Source organism: Antennarius striatus, chromosome 20 (assembly GCF_040054535.1).
Source record: "Antennarius striatus isolate MH-2024 chromosome 20, ASM4005453v1, whole genome shotgun sequence".
NCBI lineage: Eukaryota > Metazoa > Chordata > Actinopteri > Lophiiformes > Antennariidae > Antennarius > Antennarius striatus.
In genome coordinates, this window is record NC_090795.1 from 14,820,033 (window position 1) to 14,847,402 (window position 27,370).

At 40.8% G+C, this 27,370-nt stretch overlaps 1 protein-coding gene across 11 annotated transcripts in view; it reads left to right on the plus strand.

Annotated features, from left to right (window-relative positions):
• Positions 1–537: 537 nt before the first annotated feature.
• svila (supervillin a) overlaps positions 538–27,370 on the plus strand; it is a 102,302-nt gene continuing 75,469 nt past the window's right edge. For 4 of the 11 annotated variants that reach the window (XM_068343969.1, XM_068343971.1, XM_068343973.1 and 1 more), the window contains exon 1: positions 568–670. In XM_068343969.1, the coding sequence (XP_068200070.1) occupies positions 586–670 (85 nt within the window). In that variant the 5' untranslated portion in view covers positions 568–585. Of the gene's footprint in view, positions 772–7,604; positions 7,670–18,187; positions 18,264–27,370 lie in introns of those variants that run through there. The other 7 variants (XM_068343974.1, XM_068343970.1, XM_068343975.1 and 4 more) reach the window with 5 other exon arrangements.

Below are 27,370 nucleotides of genomic sequence, written 5' to 3' on the forward strand. Positions count from 1 at the left end.
TAACAGACAGGGTAATAGACAGGGGTAACAGACATGGGTCAACTTCTAAACGGCGTTAGAGTTAGAAGGGGTTAGAAGGCTTTAGGGTTAGAAAGGGTTAGAAGGCGTTAGGGTTAGTAGGGGTTAGAAGGCATTGAGGTTAGAAGGGGATAGAACAATATTCTGTGCAAGTCCAGTTTGATCCATCTCACAATGTTATAAAAAGTTACATGAAATTCCAGGATCTCCCCTTATGGATATCTGATAATTATTAACAAATCTGATATATCCAGGAAGTTTTATGATGTAAGTATGAATGTGTGTGTGTGTCTACAAAACAGTTTTGAATGTATATGCACCTGAAAGGGTAACTGAAGCTGGCTAACTTTTTTGGAATAATGTCACAGCAATGAAGAAAAGGGCAGAATTCCTGGCTCCTTCAGAAGATATAATGACTTCTTTCCTGGCCCCTGCATCAGGTCAGTTTTTCCACAGAGCTAGTCAGTAATTAGACTTTTATTTTGAAACGTCCCACCAGTCCCTCACGCGGCGCCACTCGACTTGACAGAAGTGAAGAAGTTGGGCGCGTTCAGCGGGTCTGAGTGGATGACAGAGGAGTGTCGGTGTTACCGGATCGTAGCAGCCCGCCCCTGGGGTCCACAGCCGTCAGACAGGAGCTGTTTCTGCGTGGGTAAGGTGGAAGTTCGTAACCGCTCCAACTTTAACATTTCATCAGCTTAGCGGCTTTTAGCGTAACGGAAGGAGGAGAGAAGTCTGGAGGCTACAAATGCGGTAAGTTGAGGCTGACCGTGTTGCGTTACCTCCCTTTGAGCGACTCTTTCTGGTCGAGTTTAACGACTTCGAGACATTCTTAAATCGCTGTTGTCACGTTGAAACATTGAGTGTGGGTGACCTCATCCTCCCGTCAGGTGGGGGCTCCTCAGAGGGGGGGGGGGGGTCACACCAACCAGCTGGAGGTTTAGCGGTGCGTCCAAATCCATTTACAACCGGTGATACTGCCGACTTAGAGCCACAGTGGATGGTTTTATTATCAGTGAACGGAGGCCACGGCGCCATATAATGTTACCCCGTACATTACATCCAACACCCCGCGGCGGAGCGCGTCGGGGTGTGCGCCTCGAGGCGTGGAGAGGACGCGCAGCCAAAGCCGCAAACCGAAAGTTGATTGTCATCAAAAAAGAGGACAAGTGATGCGTGACTTAAGGGTAGCACGTGATCAGGATTTATTATCCTACACATCACGAAGCATTTACTGATGTCAAGTTGTTACGAACTGAGAAATTTGCACCCGGGATAAGCAAAGGTTTTAAACTCCAGGGGGCCCAGGAAAAGAGAAAAGAGAAAAGAGAAAAACATTTGCTAGGTTTGCCTCTCCTGTCCAGAAGCTAATTAGATGTTGTAGTTCTTCTGTCTGTCCACAGATATGACCGTGAGATTCTGCAGAGTTCTTCACCATCTGTCATCTGTTTTGTGAGAAGTTTAGAGGATGATGAAGAGGAATAACCGATAAGGAGTTTAGTTTCATAAATGTGTGCAGAAAATATAGAAAACCACCTGTAATATTTGTTTTTGTGATGTTTTTATTTGTCTTGGAATCAGACTTCACTGTACTGGGATTTGTGCAAAAACATGGTTGTACACTCAGTCAGTGTTTTCATCTTGGGTTGATGCAGAGTAGTAACACAGATCACACTACACACATGTGTTCACAAAGGGTGTTCTACTCACTTCTTCATTTCCTTCTCATTAAACAGGTAATCTAGATTTTAGAATCTGCCAAAATCCTGTGCTGCAACAGGAAGGCTGTGTTTTTTGTGCCACGCTTGGATGCGCACAGTAAAGCTAATCAGCAGCCATTCCCGTCCACTGAACCCTCAAACTGTGAGGTTACTGAACCCAGACGGGTTGTGACAACACTTGAGCACCTTGTGATTGATCTGTCTAATGACCACAGAGGGGAAGGACTGCTTAACCGCTTTGTGCTTTTCCGTCAGATGTGCGCCTTAAAACCAAGCCTTTTGATCATTATGCTGGTTTTCCTGTGGTGTATCTGTTCTGCTGCTCCCTTTGAATCATCCATCCGTCCACCCACCCACCTTCTTGTAGACAAGACAATTAATTGTCTCCTCTTCATCCGCATATCTGCCTTGTGGGTCACAGGTCAGCTGGAGCCTATCCCCTTGGCTATGGGTCAAAGGCTGGATGCACCCTAGATAAGATGCCAGCTCATTGTGTCGCCCTTTTAATTATAGAAAGAGGTACAGTTGTACCTCAAGATGCGAGATACGAGCAATCATGCTGTCCGTATTTTTGTTCAAGATATGAGTGAAATCTGAGATACGAGCTGTGCTTCAGAACACCACCAATAGTTGGCAGATGGATACAGTACCAGCTTAGATGGGATCTCTTGACTTTTGTGTTTCTTTTTACACTTTATCATTGTTTATGTAACCTACAGTATATATAATTAATTATACACAGGTAAAGTGTGCAGGTTTATTTGTTGACCAAAAAATCTTTCTTTTTCACAATTTAGGAGTTTTGAGGCTTTTTCACAAGGCTGGAACAGATTAAAATGATTATAGTTATTTTAGGGGCGACAGTGGCTTAGTGGAAGAGCACGCGGTAGAGCAGGTTGTCCAATGTTTCAAGATCAGCAGTTTGAAAAAAACACCCAGAGGTGATTTGACAGTGGGGGGTGTCAGCTCACCTCTGGAGCACTGCCGAGGCGACCTTGAACAAGGCGCTGTCCCCCTTACTATTTGCTCATTTGGGCGCACCATGAAGGAGCTGCCCGCCTCCCCTGCATGCGTACAGGCCCCCTGTGTGTGTTTGTGTGTTCAGGGCCTGTACACACTAATATATGCGTGATTCAACTAACTAGAGTGTGTCACTAATTTCCCTGCATGGATTAGAATCAGTATATAAAACTGGGCTTGCACTAGGAGGTAGTATGAGTAAGCCACTGTGGCTCAGTATAAAATAATTGAGTAAGCCACAGAAAGCCACATTCTGTGTCCAAGACAGTGGCTTGCTATAATAGCAAGTAAAAATTCCCCTTGCTTGCTATTTTATATGCCTTTTTAAATTGATATGAAAAATCATATTATTGAATTAAAAAAAAACAAAAAACTAAACTATGGCATACCAATGGTGTTGTCAATGGTAGTCAAAGTTAAAATGTATTTCAAGTCCAAGTAAAAGTTGCAATTAAACATTGAGTAATATTTTGTATGACTGCATCTTCTTCACATAGTGAATACAAGTTTTCAATTGTTGGGGGGTGTAAAACCATGCTCGACGTAGGGGTGTGTGGGGGGGTCTGTGGGGCCCCCCGCGGGAAATTTTTTAGAAAATGGGGTTGTTTTCCTGCATTCTGGTGCATTCTGAGGGCAAAATCTTCTATTCAGTTTACCTACAAAAATACACTGAAGTCAATAGTTCAATCTTAACTATCTTTATTTCTGTCCTACTTGATGCAGGTATAAATGTGAGATTCAACAATTGAAAACTTGCATTCACGATGTGACGGTATGGTATACCATAGTTTAGTTTTTAAAAAAATTTAAATTCAATAATATGATTTTTCATTTCAATATAAAAAGGCATGTAAAATAGCAAGCGAGGTGAATACACATTTACATGCATCGCTGGTTATTCCTGCCAGTCACAGAGATCAAAAGTCTAAGACTACAAAAAAGTATTGATAATATCTTTCATTTACCTTCTGATCGGTCTGTCACCACTCCTCACCCCTCTCAGCATTCACCATTTGTTGTTCAATTAGAATTTTAACGCAAAATCTATAAAACACTCTATTCTCATTTTCTTTAAATCGATCGTCCTCGCCTTGTTGTACACCAATTTGCGGGTTTAGCTTGCAAAAAAAGAATCCTGTTTTTTTATTGGGCGAGAGGCAGTCATGACCCGAGTGCATATTTAATGATCGGTAGCGTTCAGGTCACTTTGGCTATTTCCGTCGGCATGCAGAAATAGCAGCATGCTATTGTTTTCTTATGTTATCGATCGGCGATTTCGCGAGTCCAAAAAGGTTTTTCCTAAAAATAAGAATGCCACCGTGGCTATACAAGCTAAAAACCTTTGTTTTTAGCTTGGAACAAGAGAGTTCAGTCACAGAACGGACTAAACTTTTATCTGGAGGTTCTACCGTAATTTCAATAGAAAATCTAAATCACCGAACTGGTATTTATTACTGGGAGATGTTCACAGATCTGGGAACAGTTGGAAAACCCTTTTACTCTGCTTAATTTACAAATGCTGGATAACTGGACTCGAATCTAGAAACTGATGGAACATTAGTACACAGATAAATTTAAAAAAGTGCATTCCATTAGAAGGATTGATAGTAAACAGTAGAAGGGAACAATGAGCAAGAAGAGCAGATGCTACCATTGTTGTCGAAATGGAGGTGTGTGCATTCTTCAGTATTTCCCTGTTGATATATATAAACTTTCAATAGTATAGTTTTGCTTCATAGGAAATAAAACCAGGGGATTAGGAGACATTTCCTTCCTGCAAAAGTTTAGCACAAGTTTTTTTATTGATACAGTTTCTTCTCATTATTTTTGTGTTTTGTAGTTTTTGCCCAGTCTTACATATTTCATTTTCAGAGACAATTAACCCCGTGTGACCCAATCCTCCAAAACAAGATACAGCATTGTAATCCACTGTGTCTTGGAGAAATATTGCTGTTGTTTGCTGATTTTTGTGATGACTTTTGATGATGGATTGTTTTCAAATTAGGCAGGGATTGAAAGTATTCTATATTAATATGGAACTGGAATGAGAATCCCCCAGTAATAAAGCTGTGCACTGTCACCGCTCCTCTATCTGGATTGTCTCTACTCCAAATACGTGTAACTGAGTAAAGGTAAACTTTGACATGGTCTGCAAACACTGTTGACTAGCAAATAAGGGTGTGTAGCTTAGGCGAGGACCTGTAGATGTGGTAACCAGGTAGCATCAGTATGTCTCTGCTGTGTCTGACTGTTTGGTAGGGCGTCATCTGAATTTATATATGTGGCACCATTCTGCAGGTTTTTGTCCTTTATATCAGGAACAGAACTAAAATCCACCAATGTCTCGTTTTTTTCCTTTGGTCCAAATCGAACCATATAGAGTGCCTGAGAAAACTGTCACAAAAAAACATTACAGAATTACAATCCAGACTGAACTTCCAGACTGAGAAGGAAGAAACTGAAGGACTTACAGATAAGAAACATTACTTTTAGTGTTTGAACAATGCACTAGACATATTCAAGCCCAGTGCACCATTTTGTCAGCAGCAACAGAAGTGCTTGCACCCATGCCAGTGTTGGTCTTTTCGTGAGGTGTGGTCAGTTGCATTGTTGGTGTATTGTTGTCATTTGAGGCAGCAGGAAGCAACGCGGACCAACAGAAATAAAGCAGATGTGCCTGCAGTTACTCATCATTACTGCGACTTTGCCAGTCTAACCTTGTGTGCAAAAGGAAGTTTCCTCTGAATAACTGGTGTTTTTTGGAAGAGCCTCATCATGAACAGAGAGTCCTGTGAAGCAGAGCAGTATCATGTGAATCATCAGTTCTGAAAATGACATTAATTACAGTTTTCAGTGTGAGTATTCGCAGGGTCTTCACCTTGCATGATTCAGAGTGAGAAATTGCCTTCAGAGGTTTGTTGCATAAGCCTGTTGGGTGTTACATCATTGTTTTGGGGGGCCCTGTCCGGAGAGCAGGGGCGTTATTTTGGTCTGATGTGTTGCTGCCTCCCACAGACCCCTCCTGAGGAGGAGTAGGGAGGGTATTGGAAGCAGATGCTTAGTAAGTCTTCTACTGGGACACATGGCTCAGAGCTGGTGATGAAGTAGGTTCCACCTGTAGGTCATTGTTTGCTCATAAACTGGCCCGTGTTGGAGGAATGGTTTGGGTGGACTTGGTTGCCATGCCATCAAAGGAAAGACATGAAAAACAGAAATGATTTATGAGCCTGTGGTCCTTCGATGAGACCATCTCTTCTATTCACTGTCAGCAAATCAATGTAAAAAAATACAAATAAGATCTAGATAAATGTCCTGTTGAAAACAAAAGTTCGTCTGTGATCCAGAGGCAGACAGAAGGCATAAAGCCTGTTCACCTGGAACAACTTGCTTTTAGTGGCTGTGCGACCTTGTAGATGTTCTTGTGTCATTCTACACCACCAGTTTGGGCTCTTCTTTCACCATTAACATTCCATTCTCAGCACATAAAAATGTCTCGAAGTGCCATTTTAAGAGCATCTGTGAGGTCCAATGACCTAAGAAACTGGACTCGAGGGGTGTAAAACATGTAAAATTGTTGGCCTGGATCTATATCTGATACAAGTTCTTTGTTAGAAGACTTCCACTTTATCTCAGTCTCATTCTGTTGTTTGGAGGCTGGAAAGAAAACAGTTTTGACTAATTCAAAGCTTTTATCAACCTTTGTTGCCAGTTTGAAAGAAATGCAGCAAATATTGGTTGTAAAATGATTTAAATTTTCCCAAATTCTACCAGTCATCAGTATCGGATTGCTGATAAATTGATATAATAAAGTTCTCCTGTGGCCCAGGAGCCTCTCTGTGGTCTCAGTGTGGTCTCAGTGTCCTACACACAGCACTATCTGATTGGTAATAGTAAAAGTTTTTAATTCTTGAATCTCACATTTATACCTGCATAAAGTAATAATGATAATTAAGCTTGAACTGTTGACTTTAGTGTATTTTTGTAGATAAACTGAAGATTTTGCCCTCAGAATGTACCAGAGTGCAGGAAAACAACCCCATTTTCTAAAATTTTTTCCGGAGGATGGCCCCCGGACCCCCCCAGTGGGGGTATCCCCCACACACCACACCCCACACAAGTGTTGGTTGTCCGTGCATTGCGCTGTTGTCTTGGACACAGAGTGTGGCTTTTTGTGGCTTGCTCAATTCTTTTCCGGGGAGCCACAGTGGCTTCGTCATACTAGCTCCTAGTGCAAGTCCAGGAATAATGTGATTTGCTCTGATGGTCAGATCTAAGAATGAAGGATTGATTTCTCCAGATGTTTTAGTATATTTATCTGACTTTTCATAGCCCTACCTGGAGCAATTGAAAAAAGCATCATATCCACCCATAACTTCTGTGCAGCCAGGTCCTGCCTGACTTTACTCTGACTGGGCTACAACACTTTTGGAGTCACAGATCTGTCATCAGTGGCGTTCGTGTGTAGGCTGAGCGTAGGTCAAAGAGACCGATGCGGTGTTTACAGGCGTTAGATATGTGAACAACATTTGTTGGGGCCCTGTATGAAACTAATTCATATTAGTCAGGGACTTCACTGGAATTTACTGAGTAACATCCACTAGTTAAATTGTGCACATTAACTAGATACATGCTCCCGGTTAAGTAGCCTGTTTTGTACTTCTTCATAGAAGTGTAGTTTTAGCCCATTCCTTCCTTTAGGCTCAGATCACGGGAAAGTTGCTTTTTCACACAACATGATCAGTGTCCACCGTAGAGCTCCTTCTGAAGGACAAAGGAAGCTCACCGACTGCTTGAATTCCAGGCGGATATCTCCAGCCTGTGGTGATGAAGTTAATTTGTTTCCAGGACCAGGTGATGTTCTCGGACATGGAAGGAAAAACGTGGATCTGTGCTCTTCCAGAGGTCATCTTGTAAGTACACAACTTCAGTTGCTCAAAGCAGATCCTGCTGTCAGTGTTTCAATGCTTTATACAAAAGACACACTACTATGCATTGCTGAGTTGCATGGCCCACTGACCACAGCCCGAAGACACAGTCTGAGTTCTCCTCGCCTGGGGTCATGAGCTGACCTTGACAAGGCCTCGCTCATCCCCAGTCAGGGGTAACCGTTTGTCACCACATCATCTGTAGCTATGATGAGGTGCATCAACAACACACACTGCTGTGTGCAGACAATTCCCAACATTCCTCCCCTTGCCATGGTAACGACGTCTTGATTACATTTTCACTTTTGTGCAAATAACTGTCAATGACATCGACGTGACAAGAGTTGTTGTTCTGCTATAGTTCTGGTTTCTGCTGTACTTACATCTGTGGCAAGGTGCTGAACTACATGTGTGTGTGTATATATGTGTTTATCTATGTACACATACAGTATATGTATATGTATATGTGTATATATATATGTATATATATATATCTATATGTATGTATATATGTATATATATATGTATGTATATATGTATATATATGTATATATATGTGTATGTGTGTATATATATATAATATAGCACTTGTCTGGTGAACACTTTTAGTTCGTGCTGATGCTCTCATCCAAGGTGAAGAAAGCGACACCCTCTCTGTGGCATTGATGTTCTGAAATTCCACAGCTGATGTTGGTAGATGGTAAAAGATTAGACCTCAGCAACTGTTGTGTTGACACAAAAGGCATTGAGTTGCCAAGTGCTCACACACACACACATACAGACCTGAATGGCCTTAATGTGTTCAATAAACTGAGTGCTTTAACAGAGACCCTGGTGGACTTTGATCCACTCGCCAACATGTTTATTTCCACTTGACTAATTTTGATCTTTGCATCAAGAAAATTTTCTATTTAAGCAAAATCAGGGAGTGTGGTGTAAATTATTAACCTTTTTAACAGGGAGTTATGTCTCATTGACAATGTTTCTGGTTTCCTTTTTCGTTTCAGTTTTAGATCATTTTCAAAACTTTAGATCACCATTAAAAATGTTTCTTGTCTTTTACAGTATTATGCAAAACATGGAGATTAGTCAGGAAACTAACACATATCAAATCACTTTATCTTGTGAGCACCTATCCTGGGTGACTGGGAACCGCTTCAGAAAATCAACCTGATTCATCAACGTCTATGAGGCGTCCTTTGCCTCAGACTTCTTTAAAATTCTCATCTCAGCAAGGATTCCTGTTCAGCTGGAAACACCATTTTTTGTTTAAAACATGTTACCGGCTATCATGAGCAGCTCCAGCGTCCTGCGTTTTGTCTCACAGGCTCTACTTGGTAATTGTTTATATAAAATAGAGTCCTTGAAATCTTGAAGCGAAAGAGGGCCTGATGGAAGTGAAGTCTTGTGGTACCTTTCCACTATCATCTAGCGGAGACCTGTCAAGATTTAAATGTCCCATATTATACTCTTTTTAATTAATTTCACACAGCTGTCAGACATCTAACTACAGTGATACCTCTACTTACGAATATCTCTACTTACGGAATTTTCTACTTACAAAATTTCTCAGCAGGAAAATATTACCTCTACTTACAAAAGAAATTTCGACTTACGTAATGTAAAAACACAGTATCGGCTGATACTCAAATCTCCCACAGGTTCCTGAACACAACATTCTCATAGCTGCTCTCCCATTGGCTATTACCTATTACGTATCTTCCTGGCATCCCATTGACTAAGAGGGATGCCACTCCACCTCTGTGTGGAGCTAGAAGTGTTTATGGAGTGTCTTCGGCATTAGTCACTCGACCCGTGAGGTAGTCTGATAGTTTTGCGCAAATATAATAACTTTTTGAGTATTCGCTATGGAACCCCAAGAAAGTGACGGAGAAAAGAGGAAAAGAAAAGACGAAAGGAGTTTTCTTGTCCAAAAGCTGTTGAGTCGATCCACTGGACGTTAAGAAAGTCTAGAAGACGTTTCGTCTAGAAGACGTTTTTGAAGACGTTTCGTCTTCAAGAACTCCGACCCGAACCCGACGGTATTAAAGCCTGACCCGAACCGAGCCCGACGGTATTAAAGCCCGACCCGACCCGGCCTGAAAGTAGTTGTCGACTTTTCGAGCCCGACCCGAATTTCGTGTCGGGTCGGGCCCGAACTCGGGCTCGGGCGTAAGAACTTACCTCTCCTTCCCCACTATGACTGCAGTTGTAAATCTGACTACAGTAACATTTGTGTGTTCCATAAATGTATGTGTGTATGACATTTTTCATTATGGCATGTGATTGTAGCCCCCGCGACTTGATGAATAGCTCTACATACTGTGTTCTTCCCGAGGTTTTCGGCATTGCCAACAGAATACATAAAAGTACCTATGAATGAATGAATCAATCAATCCATGATTTATTTAAACAAATAATTGATTAATGGCATTTTATCTGTGGCTTGCTTGTAACCCATCCAACGAGGGATTTAAGGACATCATAATAATTACGAACATCACTAAGAAATATATTAACTGTGGCAAAAAACGTCTTCGTACAAGCTGTGCACCAGGATCCACCGGGTTCTCATAAAACGGATGGCTCATTTCCCAAGAGAACTGATTGGTCAGTAGGCGGAGCTCTTATACCCGCTGAGCTCTGATTGGTCAGTAGGTGGGGCTGTTACACCCGCTGAGCTCTTATCCTGAATTTATCCTACTCCGGAGCAGGTTAGTTGTTCAGCATAGGTTACCGCGACAACGTAGCCTGTTAGAAAGATAGCCACCTTTATTGTACTGAAAGGCCAGGGTTAAGCCTGAAGTTATCTCGCCTAGCCGTAATCCAGCTTTATGGTACAGGCCTCTGGATGACTGAGAACCTATACAGACAACAGTTTTCTTGTCCATACAAACAAAGCAAGAGATCATAGAAAGCATGAGAAAGGGATGCGTTTAGTTGAACTCTACAAAGAATATGGCCGTAATGCATCTACAATCGCCATTAAAACAAAAGGACGTATAATTAAGGAGTTTAAGGCATGCGTGGGTGGTTGGAGAAGTTCAAAAGGAGGTCTGGAATTCATTCTGTTGTTCGTCATCGTGACGCAGTAGCGCGTGAACCAAAGAGGGCAAAAAACAATGGGGACAGCTGTTAAAAGGTAAATCACTGACATTATTATTCTTGACTCTATTCTTTGTTGTTTACGTTATGCACAACTCTCATTTATTGTGTAATAATCTAATCGGACATGTATTTGTTACATGTTTTGATGCATTTTTATGCTTTATAAAACATTTATGTCTGAATTTTTGTGCACTTGGAACAGATTAGAGCATTTGCATGGAAAACGCGTCTCTACTTACGTAATTTTCTACTTAGGTAATTTCTTCCATAACCAATTTCGTACGAAGAGGTACCACTGTACACTGATCTGTGGTCCTGAATTTCAGATGTCTAAAAAGAGAGGGGCGTGTTCTTGTTATATCATGACAGGAGCTCAGTGTGTGAGCACTGTCTTGTGGGCTGAAGAGATGATACAGGACCCGTTTTTCTCAATGTAGGAGTTGTGAGGCTCAGGGAACTGCAAGGTAAGGTGAAACAGATACGTTTCACCATACCTTGCAGTTCCCCTTTCTGCCACAACCCCCGCCGAGCAGCACCGCTGCGTTCATGCATCTCCAACACTCGTCTCCCCGTCTTGTTGTTGTTTGTTGTTCTCTCTGTTAGCATCTCAGAGCGTCATGTTTTTATTCTCATTTATTGTACAATAGCATGATATTATGTGCTTTTGTTGGTTTTCTAGTGATTTTGAGAATCCAATATTTGTGGCAGACAGACGTTGAGTTCAAAGATGTAAACTTGATGTTTTTTCTTTTTTAAACTGATTCATAATCTAGAATGACCTAACTCGGAATGATGTAAACTGAGATGTACTTGTCTTTTATTCAATTTTTGTATTGTTTTAACGTCCTGCTATTGTTTCTGGTCAGGGAATAGTACTTTCTTATTTAGAGCAGTAATGACATTTAAAGGACCTCAAACGATGATTATAGATTGATATTTAATAAATAACGACTTATTCAATTCAATTTACTAAAAGCTTCTTAGAACCAATGGTGTTAGTATGTGGAGGACTACCTGTTTGTGAAACCAAACTCATTAGAACTTTATCATATCTGACTGAATGATGAACAGCAGCAGAAACCTGTCTACTCACATTAGTCATTTCTGCTGTCAAGTCTGCCCAGACTGTTTTAAACCTCAGCACTCTTTTACAAACCCTGACATTCCTCTAACACACAATTGCACTCAATCACCCAGTCCACCCACTGCCCTCCCTGTTAACAGTTTTAACATTTGTCATCAATTTTGAACAGCATTGTTTTCCTGCATCCCGCCTTGCATGTATTTGTGAAAGATTCCCTGTCCAGAATGACAAAGATGTGACTCATGCTCCAACAGGATACACCCAAAGATGGAATTACACGGAGGTTGAAAATAAGTTGTGAGTTCAAATATTTAAAATTTAGTTTGTTTAGTTCCAGCTTGCTGGTCTTAGCTATGTTCTTGTGGGGAAAACCAGATCCATCTGGTGTTCTGCTCATAACTAAAATCAAAGATGTGTACAGTATGTGTTTACCCATGTCTAACAGAGCATATCAGATGTCTTTGATGCTGCTGAATGAGTGAGGTTATAATATGGGGTGTTATCAGATGGTTCAGGGTGCTGGATACCCCACCACGTTAGAGATGGGTGATGAGATAAAGAGGAGCCGCCGTGAAGTCCGACTGTTTGGAGCTGACAGAAGGGCATGAACACACACCTACACCTGGTGCTGCTTATCATTGCTCCTGGTTCGACGCCATGTGCGAAGGATGGCCTTTTATAGGAAAGCATTCATACAAGATTCTTGGACTGGTGGGTGTGAACGACTGTGCAGACCCATACATGCCCTCCTGAAAGGGGGGGTTAACCTTGCTGCACATTCACAGTGCTTCTAAATTCTTGTCATTACATCACCTATACCATTTTATCTTATGTGATTAGCTTAAGGGACTTCTTACTGTGGTGACTCGTCAAAGCCTAATCAGGCCACCATATTAATATAAAATATACTGTATGTATATATATGTTTGTTTGTTTTTTCCGTTTCTTTTCAGCCCCTTAAAATCTTATAAAATCTATTTGGGATTGTAGTATTCATTTTTTTCCGGCAACACCAACACTAAAAACTTTTTCCCTAGCATCAAACATATGGCTAAAGTTGGCAGCTAGCTGCTAAACAAATCAGAGCATCAAGCAATGGAAAGCCAAAGTTCACAAGGAATAACTTGGTGTTAAAGAATGAAAATATTGGATATACTGCATGTTTCAATGAAAATCAGTGCCAATGATTTTAAATACCTGCTTGATATAATGCACCTTTGACCAGTTTTGAAAATTTCCTGTGCTCGAGGATAATTTTAATCAATCTGTGAAGTTACCTGAAACATTTTTTATAGACATAAACATGGTGCTCATGAAATTCCAACAAATCACTTTTAGTTTCAGGTTTGTGTTTCAGTATTGGCCTTTGGATGCCAGTTATAATCTGCTAGCTGGTGTTGGAAGTGTTCCTTAGTCGCTTCAAATGGGTAATTTATGGCCCAGCACCAGTTCAGCTCCGGCCTGGAGGAAAACTACTTCTCAAAGTGTAAGAAAGAGCAATTTAGCACACTCTTATACCCCTGATGGAAACTGCAAGGATGTTTCCTGTTTTTCTATTCATCAGTTCTGGCTGCTGCTCTTCTGCCATGTGGGAAAGTTGTTCCCTTTGTCTCTAAGATTCTCTTTTCTTGTTTGCTTCCCACCTCTCCAATCTCTTTTTCTTTCAGTGTAATGAGGACAGCTGTAATACATGTTAGCGCAGCCAGACCAGCTCCAGGTAGACGTGATCAGAAGGTCTCTCAATCCCATGCCAGGCCCATTCTAGCTTGTGCCTATTGTTGCCTGAATGGACCAGTACTTGTATAACCACCAAACCCACCCTGTGGTTTTGTGGACTGTGGTTCCTCAGTGCCGACAGTCACCTCAGTCGGGCCATGTGACTACTAGACTAGTACTTCCAGTCCTGCTCTCGACAGTCTTAGTCTGTCCTCTTCCTCCTACCTGCCTTTTTTTCATCACATCTTTCATTCCTGCTGATGATGAGGTGCTCAGACTGTGGATGTGGTTTTTACTAGGGATACTTCCAGAATTATGAAAGCTAATGTCTCCCATACATCTAACAACTCAATCTCAGCCTCTCAACCCGTTTTATCCATTTCGTCTTTGGTCCTTTCACTGGATCTGTTATCTCATTAAGGAGCTTTGAAAGCCTGTTTATCTGCCCAAATATGCTTTGGTAGAATTTGGGGTCTGGTTTGAGCAACAGCAATAATTCTGCCATAAACTAGATAATGTAGGTCAGGGCAGGGAAGTACGACAGTAGTGAAGCCATCATGCCATCATTGAAGGGTTCTGTCTGGATTTGGGGCTTGTATTTCGAATGAATCTGCTGTTGTGTTGTTTTCTGGTACTTTGACATCCCTACAGTTTTCAGACGTTCTTCCACATGCTAAGCTCTTTATCTAACCTTTTGAAGTTTCTTATCTGCTCTTGAGGGATCTATTTGTGGCTGCAGGAAACTTCGAAATCTTGCTGAAAGGTGCTCATGGGTCAACATTCCCCCTAAAACCTCAATTTGTGTGTGGGCTTGATGTGCAGTGCATCACAGGTAGAAAAAATGAGATGGTAAAATATTTTGTAAGAGAAAGAGTCCTTGATCAAACTCACCAGGGAGTGTCTGGAAGCAGTCTGCAAGACCACAGCGTGGTAGAATGTACTTTGTTGTGGTACTAATGGGAGTGAAAGAGCCACAAAGTCAAGGGGAGATTTTCAGGTCTGTGTGCCAATTGTTGTGTTCAATGAACACATCAAGCATTATCAGTTGTATCCTTTTGAAAATGGAACACAAAAACTTGTGGTTGTAGAAGAACGTAGTGTCCTTAAGGAGGGTTTTTTAAACTTCAGAATTATATGTTGTCATATACAGTATGTTGATTATATATTGACATGTTGCCATGACCTCATGTAGTAGGACTAGAACTAATAATTTTGTCAGCGAAACATTAAGTCCACAAGGGATCAGAAAATAGCCCGTCTTGTTTTTCCCAAACAATATCAAAGAGTTGCTGAAAGAAATGAAAAATTCAATGTTTGACATTTTGTTCTTGAAAAATTCCTTTTGGGATAAATCAGTGTTTTTGCTATGTGTGATACTGCAAAAACCAAACAAGTACCCTCCTGTCTGATGTCAGCTGGGATAGGCTCCAACCTAAACTTGTCACATAGGCCCTGATAAGACAAGATAATCGTCTTCAAGAAGGTATAATAGAAACAACTTACACTCATTTAATGGATGTGGAGTTTTTTCCAATTTTGCCTAAAGGTGAAATAAAAATAAATCTCAATACTTCTTGCGTACAATATTATGGCTTGTTGAATCATAACTGCTGCACCGTGAGAACAGATAAGTGTTCAGCTCCTTGTTTAGCTGCTTCAACCTGTTGCTTTATGCTTTGCTTTGCTCCCACTGTACTCATAGAGGCTCTAAAAAACTCATCAGGTCTGCATCACCCGACAGACAGGCTTGTTGTCAGTTGCTATAAAATGATTCTGTGACTAGATTGATGAGTGTGTATTATTAAACAGTTAATTATTCCTGTTTGTCAAATGTGAGATATGTTGTTTTTTCTGGATTATAGTTGGTTAAGTGCTGTATGTTTTCTAATGTTTTATTGAAAGAATTAATATTATTTAATTTAAAAAAATATGCTTAGTATAACAAAATTTGTTTATAACTTTTGTATTTTATTGGTTTCATTGACATTTCATTCTATCTTTTGACGACATTCATCTAAGTCATTATTCATTTGTTATTTCTGTGTTCCAGTATGATCACGCTAAGAAGCGTCTGTTAAGCTACTGGGGGTTGGTCAGTTTTCTACACTGCTGCTACATGTTTCAGGGCAATGAACTTTACTTTGATGTGATCGTTTGAACTCTTATTGTTTGAAGGGCATCAGAATGCCTGTGTCTTTTGATTTTTTTTCCTTGACGAAAGTCCTCCTCCTTTTTAACCCTAACCCTGCTACTGCTCTTGATCCTCTGTTCTAGCCTCATAATGAAAAATATGATGTTCATAATGAGTCAGATTATGTTCTGCAAATTGTTCTTTGACAGACTGATCTAATATGGTCCAGTAGTTCACTTTCCCATTTGTGATTTCTTCTCAACACCTTAAACAGACTATCAGTGACACAGGTGGTGCAGGTCTGTGTGTGCTTCTCATGCCACTAGAAGGCTTCAGGGCTGAACAGACTCATCTATACTAGTTTATCTCTTGAGTCTTCCAGGTCTGTGTTCATGGCTGTTGAGAGTCTTCCTTTGCAGCAAAGGAGCTGAGTGTGAGTTTGTCTGTCTGCCCGTTGTCCCTCATGAAAAGGAAAGGGTTTACTGGCACGCATATTTCCAGTTTTTCTGCATCCCGAGGCATTGTTGTGGTGTATCTGGTGAAACTGTTGATGGAAAAACAGGCGAAGGCTTCTACCCACAGTTGTCTGTGTGCTGACAGCTTAGAATTTTTTTGGGACATGTGAGCAATCAGCATTTAGCTGTTGCCTAACAAGAGGCAGAATTAAAATCATATTTGCTTTGACATTTTTTTAAATACTTTGGGACACGTAATATTCTGACTGTTTCTGGCAGTCATGAATCAATTTTAGGGTTTGGTTTTTACACAGTCATAAAGTATCTTGGAGAATGAGGTGGTGTCAGACATATAAAGCTGACACCATAGTTGTACTTCGTTTTCAACACTAGATGGTAGTCTTTACTACTATTGAGAGTATGTAACAGTTCCATGGCTGGTCTATTTGTTTGGAAAAAAACAATAAATTATACAATTTATAAATTTAAACAATTTATTATATAAAGTATAAATAATTGATTTATTATTATTCATAATTTATTTTGTATATACATTTTTTATTACAAGTTATATATAATTTATTGTAAAATATAAATAAGTTATGTAAATTATATAACATTTATTATATATGTTATATAAACCATACTATATGTGTACATACTATATGCTTTGGTATGTATGTGTATGTGAATGTGTGTGTGTGCGTCTGTGTGTATATACATATATGTATGTGTATATATATGAATGTGTGTGTGTGTATACATTAATATGTAATATACACACATATGTACTGTGTGTGTGTGAGTGTGTGCGCGCGTTTGTGTCTGTATGTATATAACATGCACAAGTGAAATGAAAACTATAAAGCTGATCCTTTTCTGTGTCCCTCTCCCCTCCCCCGTTTCCTCAAACTGGCAGTTTCCCAGTGTTGTTTGCTTTGCCCAGTTTATCCTTTGTTCAGTGTCCAGTTGAACCTCAGCCGTGTCTTTATCTTTAGTGTATGATTCCCTCCCTTCCTCCCCTCCATCTGTCTGTTGTCCTTCACTGAACCTCGACGGTATAATCAACTTGATAAATTAGACATTTGTCCGCTTGTGGAACTGTTCATGTCATTTTTTTATCACTTTGGAACTCTGACTGTCTGATTATTAATGTGCGACTGGATTTTACCCACCATGATAATCAGACAGTGTTTTAATGACATTAGTCTTCGGTGGTACGTCTTGTTGGTTTATTTACCTTACTCCTTATTTGTGTTTGTCCAGGAAGTATCACCCCAGTTGCATTTTTTTAATGCCAGAAATGGGGACACCATGATGGAGTAGTGGATAGCACTGTTGCCTCAGATCCAAAAAGGTTCTGGCCTTTTTTCATTTCTATGGATTTTGCATGTTCTCCCAACTATCCCATAACAAAATGCTTTGAATATGAGTGAGTGGTTGTTTGTCTTGTTTGCGTTGGCTCTGCGCTGATCTGGTGACTTTTCCACGACCTATCCTGCCTCACACAATTAGCTGGTGGAGCCCCCCTTTGACTCTGCACAGGATCAGCTGTGACAGGAAATGGTTTAATGGATGGTGATCAAACATTGATGGAATAAAGGAGCTTGTTGTGAAGAATATTTAATGTCAATAATGTCTTGATGTTCCAGTAAAATGACCAACTGTTACCGAACCAACAGATAATACATATTGGAACTGACCATTGTCTTTCTGCTTGGCTACCAACCTTTTGATGTTTGCCTTCAAAAAAAGCCTCTTGTCTCTTCAGTCACTGGGATGATCTGGCCCTGCTGTTGGAAAGCACCATTCTAAATTTATCACTCAAACGGCCACCCCTCGGGTTCATGCCTGCTGCTGATCTAACCCCGTCGCAAGCACCTCCAAAGGAGGGTTGTAGATAGAAAGTGGGTGGGGGGCGGTTGGTGTTAGCTGACAGGACTTCTGGACCTGTCAGTCTATCTTTATGTTCCAGTGCTTCTGTCCCACAAGGTCTGACCTTCTTGTGGAAGTCTTTCAGCTAACTTCTAACATTGTGAAACACTTGAACCGGAAGGAAACTTGAAAACATAACCACCATTTCAGGTATGTAGCTTTCTTTTGTCTGTCAATGTCAGGAAAATTGTTTTTAATGGACTTATTATTTGCTTTCTGGAAACTCTTGTTTCTGATGATACTTTCACGTTAATCTTTCTGACCTAGTGTAGCAACAAATCACAGCAAACCCTCCTTGTGTCACTGACTCATCACTAGTTCAGACATTCATTTTAAAATGTGAAGTTTATTCCAATCTCTCATCTGGAAATGGCTCGGTGGATATCTGCACCTTTCTAATTTATAAGTGTATATGTGAGTTGAGGAAATAACATGAGATTTGGATTTTGGGGCGTCTGAGTGTCTCCATCTGTGATTCATGTAGCGTTGAGTGACTACAGTTGTTCATTGTGCTGCACCTGCTCTCACTCTTATCAGGACAGACGGACAGAAATAGAGTCCTGCCCAACAAGCCGACACAGTTGGTGGGAAAATGTTTTCCTAGTTTTCCCACCAACTTTAGTCATCATTTGTTTATACTTGAGTTTCAGTGCTTTACTCAATATCTGATGATCTGATTAAATGTTATAATTTACCTTATTTCTCTTTTTAATGTGTGATTAATAATAGAATAAAATGCTAATTTTAGTTTCAGTGTTTATAATTAAATCTGACTCATGCATGCAGGTTTAGTTTTACCATCTGCTTCAGATATAAGGGTGCTCTATATCAGTGGTCCCCAACCTTTTTTGCGCCACGGACCGGTTTCATCTAAGACAATATTTTCACGGACCGGTCTTCATTTGCTCGATAATCGTTAATGACGACAGGACAGCTGTAGTCTAATAATAAAAAATCCGCAGTGGTTTTTTGTAAAATGCAGACATTAACAGACAAAAAGTAACCTTCTTTTCATAAATTGATAATCGATATCTCTGTAAACAAAATAATTGTAAGAAATAATTGTATTAAAAACTCGATTCAAGTGACGGCTTAAACTGATGAGGTTTATTTTGAAATATAGCAACTTAAAATCAGTGCATTCAATGTCAGAGAGATACTGATCATTTCCAATAAGGGTGAACAAGTCAATCAAATAATAATAATTACAATAATGACAATTAGTGGTGGGGGACCGCTGATCTAGGGGTAACGGGAGACAATGACGCCTGAAGTGTGTTCCGGATGTCCGGTCTACTCCACAGTTTGGTTTTCTTTACGGTCACTGCAGAAAATCCAGCACAAGAGGTTGGAAATGGAAGCAGGGTTTTGGATACTTTTTGGGCGATCTCAGGATTATCTGCCTTGACTTTAATCCAGAACACTGGCGCAGTTGTGGGCACTTAATTTAGTGATAATAGCTGGTAACCCGGGCGTGGCGTCGGCGCAGTGGGTAACGCTGTCGCCGCATAACATGGCGGGTCGGGGTTGGAGTCCTGCTCAGTTCGGAGTTTGCCTGTTCTCCCTTTGTCTGCGTGGGTTCTCTCCGGGTTCTCCAGCTTCATCCCACCTCCAAAAGCATGCGCCTCAGGTTAATTGGCTGGTCCCAAATTGCCCGTGGGAGTGAGTGTGTGTGTGCGTGGTTGTCTTTCTTTGTGTGTGGCTCCGCAGCACACTGGCGTCGTGCCCAAAGTGTCCCCCGCCTCACGCCCTATGCCAGCTGGGATAGGCTCCGGCTCCCTGTGACCCGCTGCTGTTGATAAAGCGGTAGAAACTGGATGGATGAGCTGGTAAACTGTCACGTGACCGAGACCTGTCAAGTGGGACAGACGCATGCATTCATCTGCATTCGTCCACACAGACGTCACTTTTCAGAATAAAACATCTTTAGACTGGTAATCAATAAAAAAAAGAAAGTCAAACGTTCTGTGCCGCCAGGTACCTAATGCCCCGCGACCAGGTACCCGGTCACGACCCGGTAGTTGGAGACCACTGACATAGACGGATGTAACGGAGAATCAGGTAATTTTTCAAAATAAAAAATCTTTTAGACTCCGAAATAAATAAAACGGAAGTAATGTAAATTATTTTTTCTTTCTTTGCGGCCCGGTACCGGTCCGCGGCCCAGGGGTTGGGGACCACTGCTCTATATCACACTGATTAAACCGGCTGAGCACTGGTCTGATTTCTGAATCTGAGGGAGTTGAAGCCGAGCAGTGATGTTTTCTTCTCTTCTGTCACATATTGTCAGTGGTTGGCTTCTACTCTGGATGCTTTCAGTTGTTTGTCGTGATGGCAGACTACCATGGAGGGAGTTGATTGGCTCCCATCAGAGCAGCTGATCTCTGACTGTGAGGTCATGAGGATTGATGTGTGTGTGTTTCTCTGGGTCGAGGTATTCACCATCAGAGTATGGTTCTTATTTCTGTGGATTTGAACTCAGGCGGTGATGTCTTATTTGCCTGTCAATGTGGAGGGCTGGTCTGTTTACCAGGTGCTGATTGATCAGACTGCAGCAGCGTGTTTGTAGTCGTGGAGTGAATGTGGATTAATATGTCACTATGGCTGGACATGCCTCACACTGCTGTTCAAAGCCTTAATTTAGCCTGAACGTCCTCTTGTCAACAGCAAGAGACAAGTAGGACAAGTTAAATAGGGCTCATACTGACCTAACAATTTGATTTAACTGCTCCGTTGCCATGGCTGGATCCACGTTGGGTTTCAGCTCTGTCTCTTTGCAGGGAACTTCACTTTTTGAATAAATTGCTCAGCTCAGATCTTTGCTGCACCAATTGGCAGCTACTGTACCAATAAGTGTGTGATTGACAGCACCTCAGCTAACAGCTGTATACATTATTCATATATATGTATATATACTGTATATGTATATTAGTGTTGTCAGGCGATTTAAAAATCAAATTATTTACAGGATTTGTAATTAATCTAATTAATCGCATTTTAATTTCATACCTGCAAAAGGCCCCCAAATAAAGAATTTGAATTCTAGGACATTACAAAATTGTAATGCATGACTAATTTATAGAATACACCGGGATGAGAAGATTTGAAATCCACATTTTTATTGGTTAAGTGTGCTTTATAAATGAAATTCAAAAGAAAAAAGGCCAAGCACATCAGCAAACCAATTAGGCCAGGTGCATTTCTCAAAAATGCAATACAAATACAGTTAAATAAAATAAGGCTGAGTCTCAAATAGGCACATAAGCAGACTCTCAATCAAAATGAATACTAAAGCTGACTCAACACAGCAATTTAAAATGAATAGTATAACATGCCTCTAAATAAGGCTAAAGGGTAAGCTAACGTTTAACTCTGTGTCCTTGACATGTTTTGCATTTAAATGATACTTTAGGCTGGAGCTGCTTCGATTATATGAAAATTTTTCAAAAGATACTAATAATAATAATAATAATAATAATGGATTAGATTTGTATAGCGCTTTTCTGGACACTCAAAGACGCTTTACATCGGATCCATTATTCATTCACTCCTCATTCATACTTGGTGATGTTAAGCTACGTGTGTAGCCACAGCTGACCTGGGGCAGACTGACAAGAGAAGTCTACAGCGTAGATTGGCAACGCAGAAAACTGCGTTTTTGTTGATAGTCCCGTCTTTGTTCTTTTTAGAAATAAACTTTCCGCCTAGAGGTCCGAGTGGGCTTCCCTCGCTGTCCTGTGTCGTGTCCATCGCTGTTCTCAGTAACTACTTTTGACTAGTGGCGCAGGTACGGTGACGTCACTGCAGCCTACGGGTCCCTCAATGGGCCAGATTTGCCACTCGCCACTCCGTGTATATATATCCGTATATATATTCATTCATTCATTCATTTTCCAACCCGCTTAATCCGCTAACGCAGGTCGCGGGGTAGCCAGTGCCTATCCTGGCAGTCTCAGGGCGTGAGGCGGGGGACACTCCGGGCACGACGCCAGTGTACCGCGGAGCCACACAGAAACAAACAAGTATTCACACACACACTCACTCCTATGGTCAATTTGGGACCGGCCAATTAACCTGAAGCGCATGCTTTTGGAGGTGGGAGGAAGCCGGAGAACCCGGAGAGAACCCACGCAGACACGGGGAGAGCATGCGAACTCCGCACAGAGCGGGACTCGAACCCGGGTCCGCCGTGATGTGAGGCAGCAGCGCTAACCACTGCGCCACCGTGCCGCCCTCCGTATATATATGTGTATATATATTTATATATATATCCGTGTATATATATGTATATATATATATATCTGTGTGTATATATCTATCTATCTGTGTATATATATGTATATATCCGTGTATGTATATATGTATATATATATCCATGTATATATATGTATATATATATCCGTGTATATATATGTATATGTATATACTGTGTATATATATGTATATGTATATACTGTGTATATATATGTATATGTATATACTGTGTATATATATGTATATGTATATACTGTGTATATATACATATATATGTATATATACTGTGTATATATGTATATATACTGTGTATATGTATTCTGTATATATGTATATATGTGTGTATATATACATTATATACACATTTATGTGTATATATGTGTATATATAATGTGTATACATATGTGTATATACAGTGGGTACGGAAAGTATTCAGACCCCTTTAAATTTCTTGCTCTTTGTTTCATTGCAGCCATTAGCTAAAATCAAAAAAGTTCATTTTATTTCTCATTAATGTACACTCTGCACCTCATCTTGACAGAAAAAAACAGAAATGTAGAAAATTTCGCTAATTTATTAAAAAAGAAAAACTGAAATATCGCATGGTCATAAGTATTCAGACCCTTTGCTGTGACACTCATATTTAACTCACATGCTGTCCATTTCTTCTGGTCCTCCTTGAGATGGTTTTACTCCTTCATTGCAGTCCAGCTGTGTTTAATTAAACTGTTTGGACTTGGGAAAGGCACACACCTATCTATTTAAGACCTTACAGCTCACAATGCATGTCAAAGCAAATGAGAATCATGAGGTCAAAGGAACTGCCCTAAGAGCTCAGAGACAGAATTGTGGCAAGGCACAGATCTGGTCAAGGCTACAAAAGAATTGCTGCCTCACTCAAAGTTCCTAAGAGCACAGTGGCCTCCATAATCCTCAAATGGAAGAAGTTTGGGACGACCAGAACTCTTCCTAGACCTGGCCGTCCAACCAAACTGAGCAATCGTGGGAGAAGAGCCCTGGTGAGAGAGGTAAAGAAGAACTCAAAGATCACTGTGGCTGAACTCCAGAGATGCAGTAGGGAGATGAGAGAAAGTTCCACAAAGTCAACTATCACTGCAGCCCTCCACCAGTCAGGGCTTTATGGCAGAGTGGCCAGACGGAAGCCTCTCCTCAGTGCAAGACACATGAAAGCCCGCATAGTGTTTGCCAAAAAACACCTTAAGGACTCCCAGACTATGATAAACAAGATTCTCTGGTCTGATGAGACAAAGATTGAACTTTTTGGCATTAATTCTAAGCGGTATGTGTGGAGAAAACCAGGCACTGCTCATCACCTGCCCAATACAATCCCAACAGTGAAACATGGTGGTGGCAGCATCATGCTATGGGGGTGTTTTTCAGCTGCAGGGACAGGACGACTGGTTGCAATTGAAGGAAAGATGAATGCAGCCAAGTACAGAGATATCCTGGAAGAAAACCTCAGGACCTCAGACTGGGCCGAAGGTTCACCTTCCAACAAGACAATGACCCGAAGCACACAGCCAAAATAACAAAGGAGTGGCTTCGGAACAACTCTGTGACCATTCTTGACAGGCCCAGCCAGAGCCCTGACCTAAACCCAATTGAGCATCTCTGGAGAGACCTGAAAATGGCTGTCCACCAACTTTCACCATCCAACCTGATGGAACTGGAGAGGATCTGCAAGGAAGAATGGCAGAGGATCCCCAAATCCAGGTGTGAAAAACTTGTTGCATCATTCCCAAGAAGACTCAAGGCTGTACTGGATCAAAAGGGTGCCTCTACTCAATACTGAGCAAAGGGTCTGAATACTTATGACCATGTGATATTTCAGTTTTTCTTTTTTAATAAATTCTAGACTTCTGTTTTTTTCTGTCAAGATGGGGTGCTGAGTGTACTACTGTACTGTATTACTGAGAAATAAAATGAACTTTTTTGATTTTAGCAAATGGCTGCAATGAAACAAAGTGAGAAATTTAAAGGGGCCTGAATACTTTCCGTACCCACTGTATATATACTGTATATATATGTACATGTATATATACTGTATATATATGTACATGTATATAGATAGATAGATAGATACTTTATTAATCCCGGAGGAAATTGCATATATCCACTGCTCAGGCATTATATATACAGGCATTATATATACATATATACTGTATATATATGTACATGTATATATACTGTATATACATGAAGGTAGTATGGTGTGAGAAAAGAGGATGCAGAAGACAGGATTAGATGGAGGCAACTGATTTGCAACTCCTGAAGGTAAAAGCCGAAAGGAGAAGAGAAGGAATGGCATAATGAAACATTATTGTTAGTCTTTGAACTGGCCTCTCCTGTTGATAGATTACAAGACTCGATTTTTACAAATTTTACTGTTCATACTATCCCAATAACTGTCTAAAAACAGGTCTGGGTGACTTACTGTCAACAGGGGTGCCAACATAAACAAATCAACACACATGTCAATCAATCATGACTCGTCAAGTGATAGACTGGTGATCTGTTTGCACAATCACTAATTATAACTGCAAATTGTACAAACCCAATCAATTGACCTGTCTTATCACTTTTGATATTGTTTACTTTTCGCGAATGCTGTAATTGCATGATAATCTGGTCATAAAAACATTTATGCAATACCTCCAGTAGCTCCAGACATGAATTCATTATCCACTAATCCTTTGGAACTCAGAATAAATACTATGGGTTGTCTGAAAATAATCTCACCTTCAAATTTCTTTCAAAATCATCTGGGGTGAAGTACTCATGGCAGTTTCTTGGATCTTTGGTCATTTTGACCCTGTTTATCCTTGCTTTCCATTGCTCTCCAATCTTTTCAGAAGGTATTTTGAAGAAAGATAGGTTCTTATATTTGTGTCTAACTCTTGTGGTGTTGGACCATTCTTTCACCTCAAAGGTAACCATGATTTTATCAGATGTATCGTTTCATTGATTGTATTGTGTTGTAATGGCTGCCCTGACTGATAGAGCGACAGGTGTTGTTGGTGACGCATGACCCCACATGACTCCTGCTGGGGAGCCCGATAGGGGAGCTGTTGCAGCACCGATTTTATGGTGTCCTGACACCAGAAATGATGCCAAACATCAGGAATTTTTTTTTCATGATAAACAAAATATATATTACTTTACAATCAGTTTCTTAAACCTTTTAAAGGATTATTTAAATTTAAACTGAATTTTTAAACACTAGTAATAATAACAATAATAATAACAAACTAGTGTTGATGCTTCTTGTCTCTAACCGGATCCTCGTCCATCAGTCTGTGTGAAGCCTCAGGCGTCCCAGTGGACCCCATGGTGCTGCTGTGAGCTCTCTGCAGCACCCGGTCTCAGGAAGATTAGACCCGGTGGTCTCACATGGGAAATTTTAAGTGCATATTTACTCTACCACGGCAGCTTCCATTTATTTTAAATCCAGCAGCCCCAGTTTAAAGTCCAATTAGTGGTAATTTATGATGAGCCACTAATAGCACATACATAGGACTTTGAGCTGGGGTTGCTACCCTTGACTTTGACCTCAGGTTTGGACTCTGACATGAACTGCTATGTTTGTGGATTCGTCAGACTGTGGACAGGCAAACATGACAACCACAAAATCGTGTTTGGTGTAAATTGAAAAAAAATCACACACAATAAAAAAGCAGCTTGTTTTGTGTTGACTATTTTTTGATCTCTCTTTTGCATGATGTTTTTTCTTCTAATTCAGGCACTGGATTTCTTCTGCAGCTTTTCAAATTGTTGTGAGTTCATGAAAAGTATATGGCACAGAGAGAGCTGACAACTCACCCTGTCAATAAGCAATGCATTCCTTAGATGTATCTGCAGAAAGGCTTGTTCAGTAAAACATTTAGGAACAATTTCTAAATTTTAAGCAGAATAAGGACTTCTGGCAGTCTATAAATTCTTGGCTTGTTAATTTAGCTACAGCCTCATCAATTCAAAAGTAGTTCATATGCTACCCTTTGGATTAGGAAGTAGGCCTCATGCTTGCTTGTAAACCATTCATTTTAATGGTTGCAGATTACGTACTAACCAACAAACACACTGTTTATTTCATAAGGCAGGGATTTGTCAAAGGATAAGACAGCGACACCATGGTCTCATGGCAACATGCCTGTCGTTCTTGCTGCTGAAGTTAAGCTGAAGATAAGCTAATGGGAGGGGTTTAATCAAAGATCAGTTTGAATTAATACAAGTTTACCTCTGCTTTCAATGAGTCATTTATTTCAACATAAAAACCAGCATCTTGGAGTTTGGTTCATGAAGTTCCCCAGCAAATGAATCTTATCAGTAAATGGGGCGGCAGTGGCTCAGTGGTATAGCGGGCGGTAGAGGGGGTTGTCCAATGTTCCTAAGATCTGCGGTTCGATTCCTGCTCCTGCCCAAAAAAACACCCGGAGTGCGAGCTGACAGTGGGAGGTGTCAGCTCACCTCTGGATTACTGCCAAGGCACCCATGAGCAAGGCACTGTCCCCCTTTACAAGTTGCTCATTTGGGGCGTACCATGAAGAAGCTGCCCGCCAAACTACCTCTCATTGCATGCCTATAGGCCCCCTTGTGTGTGTGTGCATGTGCTACAGGGGCCTGTACAAACTAACATGTATGCATGCGATTTAATTATTCACTAACTAGAGTCTTCTTCTTTTCCTTTCGGCTTTTCCCTTCAGGAGACGCCACAGCGAATCAATTTCCTCCATTTAACCCTGTCCTTTGAATCCTCTTCTCTCACACCAACTACCTTCATGTCTTCCCTCATTACATCCATAAACCTCCTCTTTGGTCTTCCTCTAGGCCTCCTGCCTGGCAGTTCAAAACTCGGCATCCTTCTACCAATACATTCACTATGTCTCCTCTGGACATGTCCAAACCATCTCAGTCTGGCCTCTCTGACTTTATCTCCAAAACCTCTAACATGTGCTGTCCCTCTGATGTACTCATTCCTGATCCTA